At 47.2% G+C, this 18,266-nt stretch overlaps 1 protein-coding gene across 3 annotated transcripts in view; it reads right to left on the reverse strand.

Annotated features, from left to right (window-relative positions):
• The window catches only part of MTA1 (metastasis associated 1), a 1,118,686-nt gene that overhangs the window by 222,285 nt on the left and 878,135 nt on the right, over nucleotides 1-18,266 (reverse strand). For all 3 annotated transcript variants that reach the window (XM_069638739.1, XM_069638738.1, XM_069638741.1), the window contains one exon: nucleotides 3,709-3,744. In XM_069638739.1, coding sequence (XP_069494840.1) covers nucleotides 3,709-3,744 — 36 coding nt within the window. The remainder of the gene's footprint in view (nucleotides 1-3,708; nucleotides 3,745-18,266) is intronic.

An 18,266-nucleotide genomic window follows, 5' to 3' on the forward strand; every position in this document is an offset into this window, starting at 1 on the left:
CACAAAAGTCTTGTAACAGTTCAAAAAGGAGTTGGACCAAAGAAAGGGACCAGTTAGGGGGTCAAGGTGGCCAGCCCAGTCCAGAAGGTTAAGGGGTTATTATTACCTTGTAGCAATCTTTAGAAAGGGAGGCCTGGCGGACACAGTACCTTAAAGTGGTGAGAATACTCCAGCGGGGGCAGTTGTTCCTGGCAGCGGATGTAAGTCGATGCTTTGTCCGGTGGAAGAGAGGATCTCGTCGGGGAGGAAGACAGGAGTCCGTTGCACTGCCAGGGAAGAAACCAGCCGCGGAGTTTCTCAGGTACAAGGAGCGGTCCGTTGATGCGCGGTTCAGTGGTAAGTGGCTATCCGGCCGCCGGGGTGCTTGGCACAGGCAGTTCGACCACAAACCGATCTGGGGTGAGAAGAAAGAAGGCAAACTGGTTGTGCCCACCAGTCAGGGGAAGAAGCCTCCACAGCCGGGAGATCTTCTCTGTCGTCGGGAAGTGGTGAGTCGGTTCCGCAGGGCTCCACCGGTGGTGTCGTCGTGGCAGGTCGGCTCAGCTTCTCCCTCATCGGATTCTCAGGTCCTGTGGCAACTTCTGAAGTTCCAGTCCCCCAAGCCCTGCTTTTATGCAGCATACCCCCATTCACTCAGCCTAGCTGTCAATAAAACATGCTAAGTGGTGAGCCGGCCGGCTCACCACTTGGACCAATCACACAAGAGTGTGACTTGAGTTACCAAGGTAACTCAGTCCAGGGTGCCTAAACCCCCTCCCACACCCCCTGTGGTACCCAGACAGAGTGGCACCACTTTTGGAGGCTTCTGTGGAGAAGCCCGCCAAAAAGTGGAACAAAGGGCTCGACTTGGGTTGGAGTCACAGAAGAGAACACAAATGCCATTTTAGAATCGAGCCCTGGCAAAAAATACCAACCAGCGAATTAATATTAATTAAATAAACCGGCCGTATGTTCGAGGCTATGAGAATTAAATAATTAAAGTTGGTAGCCTCGAACAATGGGAAAATCCCATAGGTAAATATTCGCGGTCGAATATAAAAAGTAGTTTCCACTGCCACCAGCCAAAACTCGATCAGGGGGGACGGAGACGTGCCCCCTCGACTAACAGACCCCGGGGCAATCAAATTGCCCTGACCAGTACGTCCACAATATGACGGTTTGTACTGGTTTCTGTTAATAATTTGGGACTAGTAAAGCCAATGGTGACTTTACATGCCCTGGGAGACAGTAGTCAGTCCCAGGGTATGGAGTCTATAGTGGGGTGTCACTATGACACCCCTGTGTTACTGCACGGAGGGTGCTGTGTAACACACATAGTAAAAACACATGAGACCCTATGGAGTAAAGGACCCCATAGCCCATAAAACACATTAACAGTCAAAGGAACACCATAAATCATGTCCAAGAGTGGGAGAAAAAGAGTCTCACTCTTGGCAGGAGAAAAAAACAAACTCCAGAAATCCAGCAAAGCTGCTGGGGGACTCACTAGGTTAGGAAATTCATCCTAAAGAGAGAATTATCCCTAACAGTTCTCCCTTTGTTTCCCCTCCTCGTCTTGTTGCGCCTAGAACCACTTGTGTACAGGCGCATTATAAATGCCATATCATATAGATCATAGGCGTGCCTCAATTGAAAGTGGTCTGCAATGCTTAATCAAGAACAAAATGACATTTTTTCTGCATATGTCATGCCGCGAGGTGGGTGGAGCCTGTGGAGCCGCTGGTGGCGCAGATACTAGCCCGTCGAACGTTCCGCTCACCCGTCACATTCTCCTTCAGCACCGTTCTAGTGTTTGCGCGCTGACGCGACTCGGAAGCTTAAAGCCTCCCGCTTCCGGATCGCGGAAGCGTTGCAACGCTTCCGGTTTCGTTTTCCGAGAGTGCTGTCAGCTCTGTGCTTTTCGTAGCCTTCACGCTTGTATATTTACTCTGTCGGTACCCGATCCCTATCGGGTCCCGTTCCTCCTCTCTTGCTTGCCTGCTCCTTATTGCCCTGAGTTTTTTCCCCCTTGTTTTTTTTTCGCTCCTCTCATCCCCCTTGCTCTCCTTCCAGCCTTCTAGCCCACCCCCGTCCCATCTTTCCTTCACTCTGTGCTCCTTACCTTTCCTCCGTTCTGTCTTCCTGTACCCGTCTCCTCTGCTTCCTCTGATCTTCCTGCTGAATTACCAGACCCCGGCCTGTTTATTTCGTATTGTCTACTCTACCGCTTGGACACCTTCTTCTGTTGCTTCCCTGTGTACCGGATCCTGGCCTGCTATTGGACTGCCGACTTCTCCTGGTTCCCTTTCCTTGAACTGGGTTTCCCCCAGTGATCACCCTTTACCGCATGGACTGCCTTCCTCCGGAGCTCCTTCAGAATATCACCGCTGACCATCTCTTCTGCCCGGCCCAGTCTCAAGACTACCATTACTCATATCCTGAGTATCTCAGGGGTCGCTCAGGGGTTTTTTGTGCCTTAGGGCTTTTTCCCCTTTTTTGGCGTTCCCGGAGGGGGGCCCCGGGCACCCTTTTCGGGTAGCACGGTGGCTTCCTTCCGTGGCCGTCCTTCTCTACACAAAAAAAAGGAGCAACCAAGAAGAAAAGGAGAGAAGGGTACGGCAAGGAAAGAAGAAGGTGAGGAGCTAGGGGAGGGTGGAGAATCGGAAACAACATTCTCTGACGAGGATATCTCAGATCCCGGTGACAGCATATGCTGCTAGAAACATTGAAGGAAAAGGCAGCTTTGCCCAACCAGAACACGCACAGGTGGGCCATATGCAGTATGGTTAAACAGAATTTGCAAGCAACACAATGCTCCGTTTCGATAAGTTAAACGTTAATCAAGTATATTGACCTAGAGAGGTTATTTTTGGATAACATTTGCAGTCTTTACTTGAAGGAAAATGGCATCACTGCATTCAAGCATCTTGCTGTATAATGGCTTGGCTTTAATGTGCATTGATTGATGCGGCTGATTAAACTTGGTTGCATGTAATCCAGAATTTGTAAGTACACATGATAACTAAAAACCTTCCCCCACTTCCCAGCCACATTTCTCGTTAAGTTTTGATCAAATGTAATTAAAAAAAAATATATGCAATTTATTGATGGGTGTTTGGAAGACCATTTCTGGTTGAACAGACAGAAATGGGGGCTTAAGGCCACTGTTGATAATAAGACTAAGTTCCCAATATTGGCTAATTTTTCTACAACACAGCTCGTATTACTTTCTTGCTTTTTAACAAAGTCTGCTTTGCGGCATGCCGGGTTACAAAGAAATGAAATAACTGAATAATTTAAATAGCAGTTTCTGTAGTGTTCAACCCGATGGGGTACCCTACTTAAGTCTGATAATCATTAATTTCAGGAGATGCTGCAATATTTCTTTTGAAATTTGCTTTTAAAATAGGAGGGTTTATGTTATTGGAAATACATGATCATCAGATAGGAGGGTATGGATAAATAAATAACTGAACAATATGCATGCAGTTTGATCTGCAGCATGCACCGTTTTAGTATGCCTATTTAGGTGGCCTATAGGGCTAACCGATATCAACTTCTCACCCTTCCCTACCCTGCGTGCCCCCATGTGAACCAGTTAAACTCTTCCCTAATCGTATTCAGCCAAAAACACAAAACACGCACTACTAGCCAAGACAAATAAACACGTCGATTAAACTAGCAAACAATTAACTATATCAAATGCTGAGAGCAGCCTAGCAGTCTTACCCCTGTTGGGCATCAAAAGGCGTTTCTTCATGCTGCCTGTGTAAGCACAAAAAGAAAGAAAAAAAGAGGAAGAGAAATAAAATTCCATCAACGATTTGTGTATCAACAATTCATTTTGATATACAAGAATACTAACAATGTGAGAGAAACACCAAATCAACACCATTTTTGTCATTTAATTGTGAACTTTTTGAAAGCTAGAATACAATGTCCAAATTGGATGAATTAGCTCAATGACAGAACATGTACTAAGTGGAACCCTAACCCAAGTACAATGGGCTTGGCAACATATGGCCTTTTGTTCTGAAACAAGTATTATGAGAACCATGTTTAGCTTACATTTTATTTATTGAACATTTCCAGCTGTAGTTTGTAACATGTAATGTCCTGCGTGCTCGATTTATTTAAAGGTGTTGCAGAATTTCAACAAATAAATTAGGCAAGGCTTTCAATAATAAGAGAATTCAAATATTCTCCCCAAAGAATCTGAATATTACAAGTAATAAAAAGAAAACAAAATGAGAAAAGGCAGTGACAAGGTCAGTAAACGGACTTTGTCAAGAAGAGATGGGGACACCTATCAGTCTGGGGTTCGAGGCCTACCAGAGTGGAAGCAAAAGCCATTCCTGCACCAGATGGGGAAGGTGGCAATTGGGAGAGTCCCAGTTCTTGTACCCATCCCAAGTGCCTCCATGTTTCCCTGCAGTACTACTGTGGATCACCCCGTAACTAACAAAATGCTGGGCAATTTCTTCCTTTCATTGTAGGCAACAAACTACAGCAGATGTATGGGATGACTGCCCGCAACGTAACAGCCCACCAGAGCCTTCAGACCGACTAAATCAGTTACCAGATTTCTTCGACGAGTGGGAAGAGGGAGAGCCACGAAGCGGAGCAGCAGAAAGCTGGTGCGGCTGCAAATACACCACCACACCACAAGCTGCCACCAGTGCATGCCGTGATCCAGCAGCTGCCACGTAGCTCCCAGACCTGGACTCGGATAAATCAGCATACGGACCCGTTTCCTGACAAGTAAATCACAGAGATTTCAATACTTACTGTGTAATTGCCGTGCCGCGGCCCACTAACACGAGCCGGAACACTTTCCAACACGGGCCGCCATTATCATTGCATGGCGGACGTGCATGGTGAAAGGGGCAGAGGCTTAGCCCCATTTTTATGTATTCTGGCATTTGTAACACAGGTGGGGAAGGCATAGCGAGATTGGCAGGGAAAAAAAGACCAATGGGAGGAAGAGGGGGGCAGGGGGAGGATAAATTGGGCGCACAAAGGTGTGGTTTTTTTGGGTAAGGTTAGAGGAAGACGAGGTGGCAGACCAAGGGACCAGCAGGAGGAAGGACAGTGAACTGAAGAGTGATAGCGATGTGCAGAGAAGATGAAGTACTGGTTAGCGAGAGCAAGTGGTACTGTTTTACGAATATGCATGTAATGTGTGTGAGTGAGTCTTCGAGAAAGAGCAGAGGGTGAGTGGAAGTTGACTGAGTGAAAGCAGGGTGTTTGGATAGAGAGTGGAGTGGAGTGAGGAGGGGAAAGTGGTTCTGGTGAGGGCAAGAGCAGCAGTGGATCAGAGAGGGAAGAGTAGTACTAAAGTGGAGTGATGGAGTAGCAGGAGAGAGTAGGAAAAATTAACATTGGAGGGTGTAGGTAGAGAAGAGATATCACAGAGCCAGAGGAGGAAGGACCAGGAGAGAAGTTTGGTGGAGTTGGACGGAGGAAAGTAGCGGGAGGAGGGTACAATAGCACCGAGAAGAACAAATTACCTCTTGGTAATGTTCCTTTTGATGGATGCTCCTCTCACAGACTCCTCACTCATCTTTCATATTTATCTCCAAGTGCATGCTCTTCAGAAATGTTTCCGTCGCAAGGGGGCGCAGAAAAGCTCCACGTCAGCACCTTCCAACGCTTCATCATCCAGCTCGAGTAATAGCTGTCCTCCCAGCCATTTATTCTGTACTATTGTTATTCCCTTAGCTTTGTCCTTCCTTTCTTTCTGCTTCTTTGCTTCTTCCTCTCTATCTGTCTATCTTGCCTATCCTTCCTCTCATCGTGTGTCGAGATATATTTGCGTTCTCTGTTTTTACTCTCTTCCACATTGTCCTCACTGTTATAAGCAGGGGGCTTGTATGCCGGATTAACATACCCAGCCATTGCTTTCAATTCCTTTCAAGGATAAAATCCCTTCTCTGTGTCTACGCTCTCGTTTTCAGGAAGGGAAGGGTGAGCGAAAGGCGTTTAATTCTCCCCTTTATGCTGATTAAGCATCCACTCCTTCTCTGCTGGATCTTATTTCTCACTCTGGTAGATCTTCCAAAGCACTAAACAGCCAACCTTTTCTGTAACTTCTTTCCCTTATATGTAGCATGCAAATATGTGGTCATATGTCGCAATACTGTTTTTGACAAGGAACCCTCCTGAGGCCACAGCATGAGTGTCTTATTAGTCGTGCCTCAGGCACATTCTGAATGATATTTCCTTATCTTAGCTGTGTATCTTGGTAATGTCTGGCATAAGTGTAGAAGAGGAGTGTCCCCCATGGTGACAAGTCGATTTCGACTGTCTATACTTACCCTATTTTTTTATTCTTCTCTTTATGTTATCAAATATACCACAGTGTTCAATTTGAGCAGGCACTCTCAATCGCTGCTTAATTATCCAAAAATCAAAATGTTATCTGCTTTTTAAAACTCTACACAACAATGTTCTTTTTGTTCCTTTGTTTAAACTTTCTCTCAATTTTTATTATCTCGTCGTTTTATCGTTATTTTAAGAATCTCTTTATTTCCTTTGATTTTTACACTCCTGATTGACGTCAATATCTTGATTAAAAAACCATAATAATCACCTTGATTTTTTACTATCGTTTCATATCTACTTGTTTAAACACAACAAAAGCTTTATACTAACATATTATAACCCCGTACACATGTCCACTTCTTTAATTTGTGTACGCCTTCCTACCTTTAGTAAATTAATCTGATCTCATTTTTGCTCAGTCTTGGAGCTTGATACGCACTGTTCTTGTTGGTCTTGCCTCGGAAATCCATAACACCCCTACTTGGAGTCTTTTTAGAGCATACCCTTCCGTCCCCTTGATACTGGGAATCGAGTTATCTACTTCTCTTCTTTTAAAAAAATCATGTTACATTTATATATATAGTAGGAAAGTCCATTTGAGCCAAGTTAGACATTCTACAATGCCACCTAGTAGCCATCGCTGGAAGTTCCCCTCCAGTTCTCAAATGGACTTTCGTACTTCACATTTCAGGTGAAAGGTTTTTTTTTTCCAAACCTTTTTAAACCCACCATGACTTTCATGCAAATTAATTCAAATGCAAACCTTTTCCTCCCGGAAATTGTCTTTGTCGAAGAGATTATACTGCAATGATGATCGCTAAGAAGGGTGAAACCAGGTACATAGTTGTCCTGATGAACCTTGCAAAATGTCTGTCTTAGGTTGATTTAGCTATGTATAAAATAGCACTGCCCTCAGACAAAGACAATTTCCTGGAGAAAAAGGTTTGCATTTGAGTTCATTTGCATACCCACAATGCCTTGCTGTTGTGGTCAGATCTGAAGGTAAACTTCCAGCGATGGCTACTAGGTGGCGTTGTGTGTACTTGGCTCAAATGGGCTTTCCTACTTTCACTGTATATATGGGATACATTACTCACCGTAATCGTATTTCTGATGCTTGTAGCTGCTTAGATTCACATGCTATGCATAGGTCGACATCTAGTGGAAGCTGCAGAGTATTACAGTTGTTGTTTCCGAAACTCGAAAAGGGACGTCGACAGGGCGGGCCAGTAATACCATCCCTAGTGTGACGTCCACTGTACCCATGGTCCTTCACGCGTCAAGGTCCCTCAGATTGTTTTGTTTCTGACATGATGTTGCATGAAGTGTAGCGTGACTACAGGTGTAGTAAAGCAGATTATGGGCCTCATTACGACTCAGGCGGTAAGGGGTTTACGCCGGCGTAAACAGCGCCGACCCTTACCGCCCGAGTACGAGGTCCCTTAGCGCCATGGCGGATTTAACACCTGCTTTTAGCAGGTGTTAAAATCCATGGCGCTAAGGGACCATGGAGTTAATTACGCCACCGTAATTTACGGTGCGTAATTAACGCCTTCCCCACTCCCATTATGCCCTATGGGGCAAAAATGGGAATGGGGAAGGGTAAATGGGGATTGGGGACTTACCGCCCCGCCAACCTCGGAATGGTGCGGTAAGTCCGCCAACCACCATGGCGTAAACGTAGTTTACGCCATGGTGGTAAAGTCACGGCCCAGGCGGTAACTTACCGCCTGGGTCGTAATGAGGCCCTATGTATCAGATAAAGCACAGAAAAGAAAAAGAACATCTATCCACCTTCCACTCCAAGGGGAGGAACGGTGGGCGAATGTGAATCTAAGCAGATACAAGCATCAGAAATACAATTACAGTGAGTACTGTATCCTTTCTGAGGCTTGTGGAATCAATAGATTAGCGAGCAGTGTTTGGAGAAAGTGGTAATTATGAGAAGGTACAGTGGCAAATAGATGTTTTAGAACCGCTTGTCCCCCCTGAGAATTTGCTTTAGAGTGTGTCAATGCACTAGTGCTGAGTGAAAGTATGTACTGAGCTCCATGTAGCTGCTTTGAAATTGGCGCCAGCGGGACGTTTGCGATAAAAGCCAGAGCAACTCCTGTCGCCCTTGTGGAGTGAGCTCTTGGTGTGAAAGGCAGTGTTTTGCTTGATAAAGAGTAGCAGAGCTGTATGCATCTGACTATCCATCTGGAGATGTCATTTTTGAAATGTGGTTTCCTTCTCTGCCTGGTGCTACTGTTTTTCTGAGCGGCCTGTTCTTGTTTACATAGTAAAGGATGGCCCTCCTTACATCTAGTGTATGGAGTTTCTTCTCAGCTGAGCTTGTTGGGGTCTGAAAGAAGGCCCGTAGCTCGATGGATTGGTTTACATCGAATTTTGAAATTAACTTAGGTGAAAACCTAGGGTGCGTTCTTAATACCAATTTACCTTTGTGGATAACAAAGAAAGGGTCTTGCACTGACAGTGCTTGACATTCACTGAATCTCCTTATAGAAGTGATAGCAACCAAGAAAGCAGTTTTATACATAAGGTGTTTAAGGCTTGACTTGTGCATAGGTTCAAAGGGGGTCCCATTTAGGTCCCAGCCTGGCGGTGGGTTTTATATAGGAGGGTGCAGCCTTTTCACTCCCTCCATGAATGCCTTAATGACTGGAACCTTCCACCATGATACTTTACTGTGAGAGGTGGTGTATACGAATAGAGCCGCCAGGTGAGCCTTTATAGAGTTAAAAACTGTTACGCTCACGTGGTCTCTGCAGAGGTGTTGGAGCACGGTTACAGCCCTCCCGGTGGTGAGGTTGCTCGGGTCGGACTTCACCCTTTACGCTTATGTGAGGACTGCTGGTAATAGGTGATGCTGCTCGGGACTGCTCCTGCGTGGAGTATAGGGGCGTGAGTATGACAGCTTGTGCACCTGATCCCCTTCCAGACCCCTTCTCCCAAACCGTGGTACCAGTGGGATGCGCTGTCCCTGGAAAGCTCACCTGTTGATTAGTTTTGGCGAGTACTCCATCTTGCTGCTTCTGGCAGGGGCGCTTGTATGATCTGGACCGAGTTCCTCCACTGGTCTCTTGCATGTGGTAGTCCAGTCCTGATGCGACTAAGCCACTATACTTCAGGTAAGTGTTCCTGTTTGCCTTTGTCTTTCCTCGTCTGTTTTTGTTGTATTGTAAAGTTTGTTGTCTTGTATTGCTGTCCGTTCCACATTTGACGTTTGCTCTTTTGCTTTCTTCCCTTGCAGGTGAGGTTGCCGGCCCGGCAGAAGCTGCAGAGCTCGATGCGACAGCCAGAGGGAATGAGGAACGAAGCCGCAGCGGTACAGTAACTGGTAAATTGTTAACTAGGGGGCGCGCAGGGTTCAAATGCAGCGTGACCCTAGGACAGATGTTCTCACCTTGTCTTTCTTCTTCTTCACAGGGTCCGAGTTCGTGGATGCGCAGTGCAGTGGCGCGGCGTCGGGATCAAGATCACTGGATGTCAGGATATGAGTCTGTAGATGAAGCACCGGCTTCCTGGAGGCGAGTATGCAGGAGAACGTCTGGTTTCAAGGTAAGTAAACTGGTCCAAGCAGCGGTAAGCATCACGTTGCTCGCGAGTGCACAGTAACGCGAAGCACCGGCCTTGATGGAGCAGCTTATATAGCTGAGCTTCTGAAGCCACGCCCACCAGGTTTAGCCTGCCTGCCACACCCAATGAGTCAGCACATGAGGATGTTCTCTAGAATAAAGGCTTTCAGCTCCTGGAGAGTTCTTGTAAAATAAAAGCACTCCTGCAATGAAATAAAGCATTCCTGCTCACATCTCTATATGAGCCTGGCACCAAAGGCGCCAGGACGGAGTCCAGCCAGAGCCCCTGTGTTTATAGGTCCCAAAGGGACATAAGTGAGTCAAGTGACCCATTGCCCCCATCACTAGATGGTGTGGTTTTTGTGTTCTGGGGCCTGTGGCCATGACACAAACTAACCCTCAATCTAATAAGTGGAGCATGTAATGCAGGATGTGAGTTGCAGTGCATTCTACTGGGTTTATTCGTTTGGACTGGCACCAAGTTACAAACCTTCTCCACCTGTTATCCTTGAGGATATCCATACACCTTTGAGGTAAATTAAGATGTCCAAACTCTATGACCTCAGGAGCCAAGTTCAGTGAGTGAGGATGAGGGTGTAATGTTGTCACCCCGTGCTGGGAAAGCAAGTTGTCCGGGCACGGACGCTTCATCGGGTCGCATATCGCCAGTTTGCGCAGATGTGGATACCAAGATTGTCTTGCCCACATGGGAGCAACTAGGATTAACGTCATCTGTTCCCTGTGAATCTTGTTCACCACTTTGCTGGGGTTGGGGGAAAAACGTAAGCACATTTCCCTGACCAACTCATCCATAGGGCGTTCCCTTGGAGTCTGGTTGGGGGAAACCTGGAGGCAGAGTCTGGGCATTGCTTGTTTTCTCTTGTAGCGAACAAGTCTAGGGTGGGGCAGCCCCACTGTGTGAAGATGTGACTTGCAACATTTCTGTCGAGTTGCCACTCGTGGTCTTCTGGTAGTGGATCTCTGCTTAGTGAGTCCAGTAGGGTGTTGAGTTCCCCTGGAACATGTTGTGAAGTCAGGAACATCGCCTGTTTGAGTGCCCGTTTCCCTATTTTCTGTGCTAGCCTGGACAAATTTGGAGAATGTGTGCCCCCCTGCCTGCTGATATAGAACATTGCAGTGGTGCTGGCTGTGAGAATCTGTACTGACTGATTTGTCAGGTGCGCTTCGAAGGCTTGGAGTGATTTGAATATTACTAGAAGTTCCAGCAAGTTGATGTGGTTCTATGCTGTCATTGTAGTCCACAGACCATGAGCTCTGAGATGAAGGTGATGCCCCCCCACCCAACCCGGAGAGTGGTGCATCCCTTTTAAGTATTGCTTTCACCGCCGGGTCGTGGAAGGGTTTTCCTTTTGACAAATTCTCTTTTGTCCACCAGCGTAGAGCTTGTACTAGTGTTGGTGAAACGACCACTAGATCGTCCCACTGACCGCTTGCCTGAGACCACTGTTTCACCAACCATTCCTGCACCGGACGCATGCACGATCGGGCGTGTGTGACCTGGTAAAAGCAAGATGTCATCAGCCCGAGCAAATGCATAGCTTTGCGTAGCATCATACGTTGACTGGCGTGATACTGAGTTATTTGAAGCAGTATGTTTTGTATTCTTTCCTTTGATGGAAAGACTAGACCTTCACCTGTTTTTATGACGGCTCCCAAGAACTGTTTGGTCTTGTTTGGTACAAGGCTTGACTTTTCTCGTTGATAGAGAAACCCAATTGGAAAAGAAGGTTGATCGTTCTTTGTGTATTTTGGTTGCAAATTTGGGGTGTCTCCCCCGTGATCTGCCAGTTGTCCAGTTAAGGGTACACCGGGAGAGCATCCCCATGCAGGTGCGCTGCCACCACTGCAAGGTCCTTGGGGAACACCCTTGGAGCGGATGCTATGCCGAAGGGTAGCACCTTGAATTGGTAGTGCTGGTTTGCTATCTTGAAACGCAAGAATTTTTTGTGAGCTGGGAACATTGAAATATGAAAATAAGCATCTTTCATATCCCAGGTTGCCATGTAGTCCCCTCGCTTTAGCAGTGGGATTACTTCCTGCAGCGTTGTCATGCAGAATTTTTCTGGCTTGACGTAGGTGTTTGCAGGGCACAGATCTAATACAGGGCGCATTGTTGGATCTTTTTGGGCACAAGGAAGTACATTGAATAAATACCCTCGTTTACAGGTTAACTGGGACGATTTCAACAGCGTTCTTTAGCAGCAGTGCTTTCAACTCTTCCAGTAGTATGCGCTGTTCTTCCTTTGTGGTGGTCCTTTGTCTCAGAGGATGGTAGGAGGTTCGCTGTGGCAGCTCTATACAATAACTGCCCTCCACGGTTGAAAGCACTCATTTGTCTGTGGTGATTCCCTCCCATGCGTGGGTGAAGTGTGTTATGCGTCATCCTACTGGAGTGACATGTGAGGGGACCTGAAGCGGGTGGTCATTGTTTTGGGAGTGTGGATCCACCTCTGGAAGAGGAGGATCTGCCCCTGCCCCGAGATCTTCCCTGGCCTCTCTGAAAGTCTTGTGAGGATTGGTCTTATGTTGAACCCCAGGAGGAACTCTGACCCTGGTTGTATCCAGACCCCCTTTGAGAGTTTTGTCCCCTAAAGCGACAAAAATGACAGCCTCCCCTTTGACCTGAGGGTTTGTTGGTAAGCTGGCCCAGTGAGTTTAGAGTATCGTACTTTAGCACTTTTGAGTGCCACCTCTACTGCCTTGCCGAACAGAACATTTGACTATCAGCATGATGAGAAGAGTCGCTTGTGTCTTCAGATTAAAGCCTGACTGGCGAAGCCATGCTTGGCGCTTGACAAGTGTGCCCTCAGCAATAATTCTCCCTGCATTATTAGATGCATCTAAATTATTATTCAGAATGCAGTTAGAAACAGCTTTCCCCTTCTGCCATGGCGAGGGAGAGTTGGAATTTCAATAGCTCTGGGGCTGAGGCCATTATTTCGGCTACTTCATCACACTTGTGGCAGTTATAGCTGGCCAGCAAGGTGGTGTTGTTGGCAATCCTCACCTGATATGCTGCTGAGGTTGTGACTTTCCTACCAAAAAGTGTAGATCTTTTTGCTTTCCTTGTCGGGGGTGCCTCTGATGAAGCGAGAGGTGTTCCCGCTCTTTTACTCATGGTGGTAACGACCAATGAGTCCGGTTTTAACTGACTCTTGATGTAGATGGGGGCTTGAGGGGGCTGGTCAGAAGATTTTTTCAATCCGGGGGTTTACTGCCCGCATTAGGTTAGGGGTTACCAAAGAGGGTTGTATTCGCCTTTGAACAGATTTTAGTAAGGCAATGAATTGGGTTGCTGCCTTCTTGGCTCCCAATATGTTTTCGACAAAATCTTTGTCTACTTGTGTCTCTATTTGGAAGTGTTCAGCTGCCTTAAGGAGCATGTCATTGAACGGTTGTATACTAATTGTTCGTATTACAACTGTTCGAATTACAATAGACCTTTTCACAATTGACCGCAACCCCACACCCAACCAACAATTTGGTGTATACCCATTGAACTGGATCTGGTTATCTACTGGTAAATCTGCCACCAGTAGGTCTACATGGTCTGGTGACGGTATGACGTAAATGTCTCCCTCGTCATAATAGTTGTCTACCTCCCCTATGTCCCCCTGATCCTCCGAATGTGTCGTTGCGGAGCGAAGCAGGAGCTTCCCGCACATTTCAAGGTAGGCCCCCTGGGCTTGCTAGATCCTTTTGTAAGCTTGCGCATTTCCACCGAAATAACGCACCAACTCTGCTTTTTCATCCGACCCCCGACTTCTACTACAATCTGCAGGAATTTGCCACTTCACGGCAGCATCCCTCCAGAAACCAGCGCGACCCCTTTGTTGTGCACTGGGGCTGCCTTTGCAAGATGGCCGTCCGCCATGGCCAAGTTCTACTTTTACTGGGCTGGGTCCTCCCAGGCTACTAGCAGCGCCCTCATTGGCCGCTCGGACCTAGTAAGCAGCCAATCACCAGCCGGCAGGGAAAGCCGGCATCAGCACGAAGGCGGTGTGCACAAAGGCATACCTCCTGTCCTTGCCTGTCACTGCCTGATCACCTGCTCCCTGCCTGAAACGCTGCTTGTGTTCTACACGGACGATGTCCTAAAGGTACTGTAATAACTGCAAACGCTCAATTTCTGACCCCCGCTCTGACACCACACAGCCATTACCCACCTTACCTGCCTCTACGTGTGGGCTCACTTGACTTTAGAATGCCGCGGGTAACTGCAACCTGACTCGTGGGCAAGGTAGACTTGCTATGGTCATCATCCATCCCTTACAGACATGCACGCCTACACTAATCCATAGCCTGACTCCCATGAAGCGCACGAAATTTCGCTATGTATCCTGCATAATGTCGTAACTGCCAATCCCAGTATTTGCTTAACATGCATTGACCATGCCTCTCTTGCCTGCTGTATAACTGTACCCATTTAGTTAGTCTAATGCCCACTACCTAAACCTGAACATGACTAGGCTGCTGGAAGCTTCCAACATAACTATAACTACAACAACTGTCTGTCCACCCTACCCACAGCACAGTGCCTAAAATACTCATTGTTGTGCCTTATGGTCGCTAACAGACCACATTTGATTTGTGTTGTGCCTTATGGTCGCTAACAGACCACATTTGAATTGTGTTGTGCCTTATGGTCGCCCTAAGACCACTTTTTGAATTGTGTTGTGCCTTATGGTCGCTAACAGACCACATTTGATTTGTGTTGTGCCTTATGGTCACTAACAGACCACATTTGAATTGTGTTGTGCCTTATGGTCGCCCTAAGACCACTTTTTTGAATTGTGTTGTGCCTTATGGTCGCCCTAAGACCACTTTTTTGAATTGTGTTGTGCCTTATGGTCGCTAACAGACCGCATTTGAATTGTGTTGTGCCTTATGGTCGCTAACAGACCACATTTGAATTGTGTTGTACCGTATGGTCGCCCACAGACCACATTTGAACTGTGTTGTGCCTTATGGTCGCTAACAGACCACCTTTGATTTGTGTTGTGCCTTATGGTCGCTAAAAGACCACATTTGAGTTGTGTTGTGCCTTCTGGTCGCTAACAGACCACATTTGAATTGTGTTGTGCCTTATGGTCGCCCTAAAACCACTTTTTGAATTGTGTTGTGCCTTATGGTCGCTAACAGACCACATTTGATTTGTGTTGTGCCTTATGGTCGCTAACAGACCACATTTGATTTGTGTTGTGCCTTATGGTCGCTAACAGACCACATTTGAATTGTGGTATGCCGTATGGTCGCTCATCTGCTCCTGGTACCTAGGATGCTTTTTAGCCCACTCTGAACCTATCCACTCCCGCCCACCTCAGGCTAGGTCCACCCCACCCCACCTACTGTGCCCTCCTCCACACACAGCTTATCCCAGCATACAATCATGCGCACAGCGTCCTGCAAGCTCCCCGCTGCCACCAGCACGCTGCTCACTCTCCTCGCAACACTCACTGCTCTCCAACCCTATACACCTATCCATCCCCTCACACCCACACCACTCAGCACACTCCCCACCCCTAAGTATCTCGCTACCCCGGATACCCCACAAACTCACCCACCTCGTACACCCTGCGTCGTAATTATGCATAGACTAGAAAGACTTAGAGCTCGCACACAGACCACAGAACTCAGCACAAAACCCCCTCCCACAGAAAACAAACTATAGACTGAGTTCCCGCACCACTTCCTAACACAGCCCCCCCATGGGTCACCCACTCTCTCACAGACTACCACCCACTAACCACACCACAGCCCACAATACTACCTCACATAACACATCGGTCACGACCACCACTCGCACCGCCACAAATAAACCACACACACACCTCACATCAAATGTGCCCTCCTCAATGTCCGATCACTCCCAGCTCATGCATCTGATATTCATGACCTTATAACCCACAATAACATTGACCTATTAGCCATCACAGAAACATGGTTGCATGAAGCATCAGGCCCCGCCGTTGCACTTGCACTACCACCTGGCTTCACCATACTCAGACAAGGCAGGCCAGATCGAATAGGAGGCGGAGTAGCCCTCATCTACAAGGAGAACCTCCAGCTCCGACTTGTCAGTCACCCCTCGACGAACAACTCTGACCTCCTATCGGCCAAACTCACACTGAAAACCCAACAGCACCATCAACATTCACCTACTATACCGCCCCCCAGGCATCACCACAGACTCCCAGGAAAACAACATTCACATCCTCAGCAATAATATCAAAAGCTCCACCAAAACCCTCCTACTAGGAGACCTCAATCTCGGATTCAACGATACTAAAGACAAATCTGCAGTCACCCTCACTAAGGAACCTAATGACCTGGGCTTCACCCAAAAAGTAGAAAGTCCTACTTACGCCAAAGGCTGCATTCTTGATTGGATTGCAGACCATAATTGCCTCTCCACCATCACCTCTAACGCCCCACTGCCTTGGACTGACCACAACTGCATCGAGTTCTCTATTCCCATCACCAAAAACCACAAAACCCTGACCCCTGCTATCGCTGCACAAGTCAGAAGATCTAAAAAACTCAGAGGATAACCTGCGCCCATACCTCAATACCACGAGTTAGCACCCCCATTCGCTAATGACCCCAATATCCCAGCAGACATCTACAAAGATGTCATCACAAAAGCTTTCAATGAAATAGCACCACTCGAATGGCAAAAAGAGAAGAAATCCCTACACTCCAACTCTTGGTTTACTGAAGAACTGCACTCAATGCGATCCCACAAAAGATTCGCTCAAAAAAACTGGCAATCTAACCCTTGCACCAGTACCAAAAACAAATTCAATTTAATCTCTCACCAATACAAGATAGCTATCATCGATGCCAAAGCCAACGCTTTCAACGCACAAATCTCTAATGCCAAATCACACTCTAAAGCGATCTTCTCCATTTTTAACAAGCTCATCTCCCCCCCCAATACACCGGATGAAATAATCAAAGATGAAGCTTGGTGTACCAGCATTCAAGCTGCCATGCTACATAAAATTGTCCTTCTCCAAAAGAAAATCAAAGACCACTGTAAAGCACTTCCTCAACGGACAGAAACCAAGCCTACCAACGCCCAACCCACCTCGTCCAAGCCCGCCATACCCGACTTCTCCTTCAGGGACGTCACTGAACCAGAAGTTATCAACCTACTAAAAAATCTCAAACCCTCCCCCTGCAAAGGCGACATTTGCCCACCAAAACTCGTCAAAGATTGCGCAGACTGCTTTGCGCCGCTCTTTACGGCATTCATCAATGCCTCCTTTAAAACAGGCATTATCCCAGCTAACCTCAAAGAGGCCTGGGTCCGGCCTCTCCTAAAAAAACCTACTCTCGACCCCTCACAACCAAACAACTGCAGACCAATAACCACGGTGCCATTCCTCCTGAAATTACTGGACAAAGCCGCACATTGCCAAATCCAACACTTTCTGGAAACCCACTCCATCCTCGGGACTAGGCAATCAGGCTTCCGGAAAGGACATGGCAAAGAAACAGCCCTTGTGGATCTGAAGAGTCAGATCACCCAAATCATGGACAAAGGCAAGCCTGCTCTTCTGCTCCTTCTAGATCTCTCAGCCGCTTTCGATCTTGTTGACCACAAGACTCTCACATCACACCTCACATACTCAGCAAACTTCTCTAAAGAATCAGCTCTTTGGGTCACCTCCTTCCTTGAGGGAAGAGCCATGAAAGTCTTCTCGGACATCGCCAACAACACTCCCACGACAATCCACTGCAGGGTCCTTCAAGGATCATGCACTGCACCCACACTTTACAACTTGTTCACTAAGCCCCTCTTTGACAAACTAGACTCACACGGTATCACATACACGAACTACGCGGATGACACACAAGTACTTCTACCCCTCTCAGGATCATACAACGAAGACGCCAAGGCACTCCACACAATCTACTCCATCATCAAGGCCTGGATGGCAGTTAATGGCCTCTGCCTCAATGGAGACCAGACTGAAATCATGATATTAGGTCAACAGGACAAACTTGACAAACTGTACGCTAACTTCTCCATTGACAACTCCATCATCCCTGTATCCGCACCCGTAAAGACACGGAGTACCTAGACTCTTCACTATCTATGACCAGACAAGTCAGCGCAATCACCTCCTCATCTGCGCATACCACCAAACTCATAAACGCCATCAAGCCTTACCTCTCTAAACCCAACTGCCTCTCTTTAGCTAGAGCAACCATTGGAGCCAAATTGGACTACTGCAATGCCCTCCTAGCAGGCACATCAGCCAAAAACCTAAACCGAATTCAAGTCACGCAGAACAATGCTCTCCGGGCCGCTCTTAGCATCCCAAGAAGAGAGCATATCTCCCTTGCCAGGCACTC

The sequence above is a fragment of the Ambystoma mexicanum genome, chromosome 14 (genome assembly GCF_040938575.1).
Source record: "Ambystoma mexicanum isolate Mex_15411 chromosome 14, UKY_AmexF1_1, whole genome shotgun sequence".
Lineage (NCBI taxonomy): Eukaryota > Metazoa > Chordata > Amphibia > Caudata > Ambystomatidae > Ambystoma > Ambystoma mexicanum.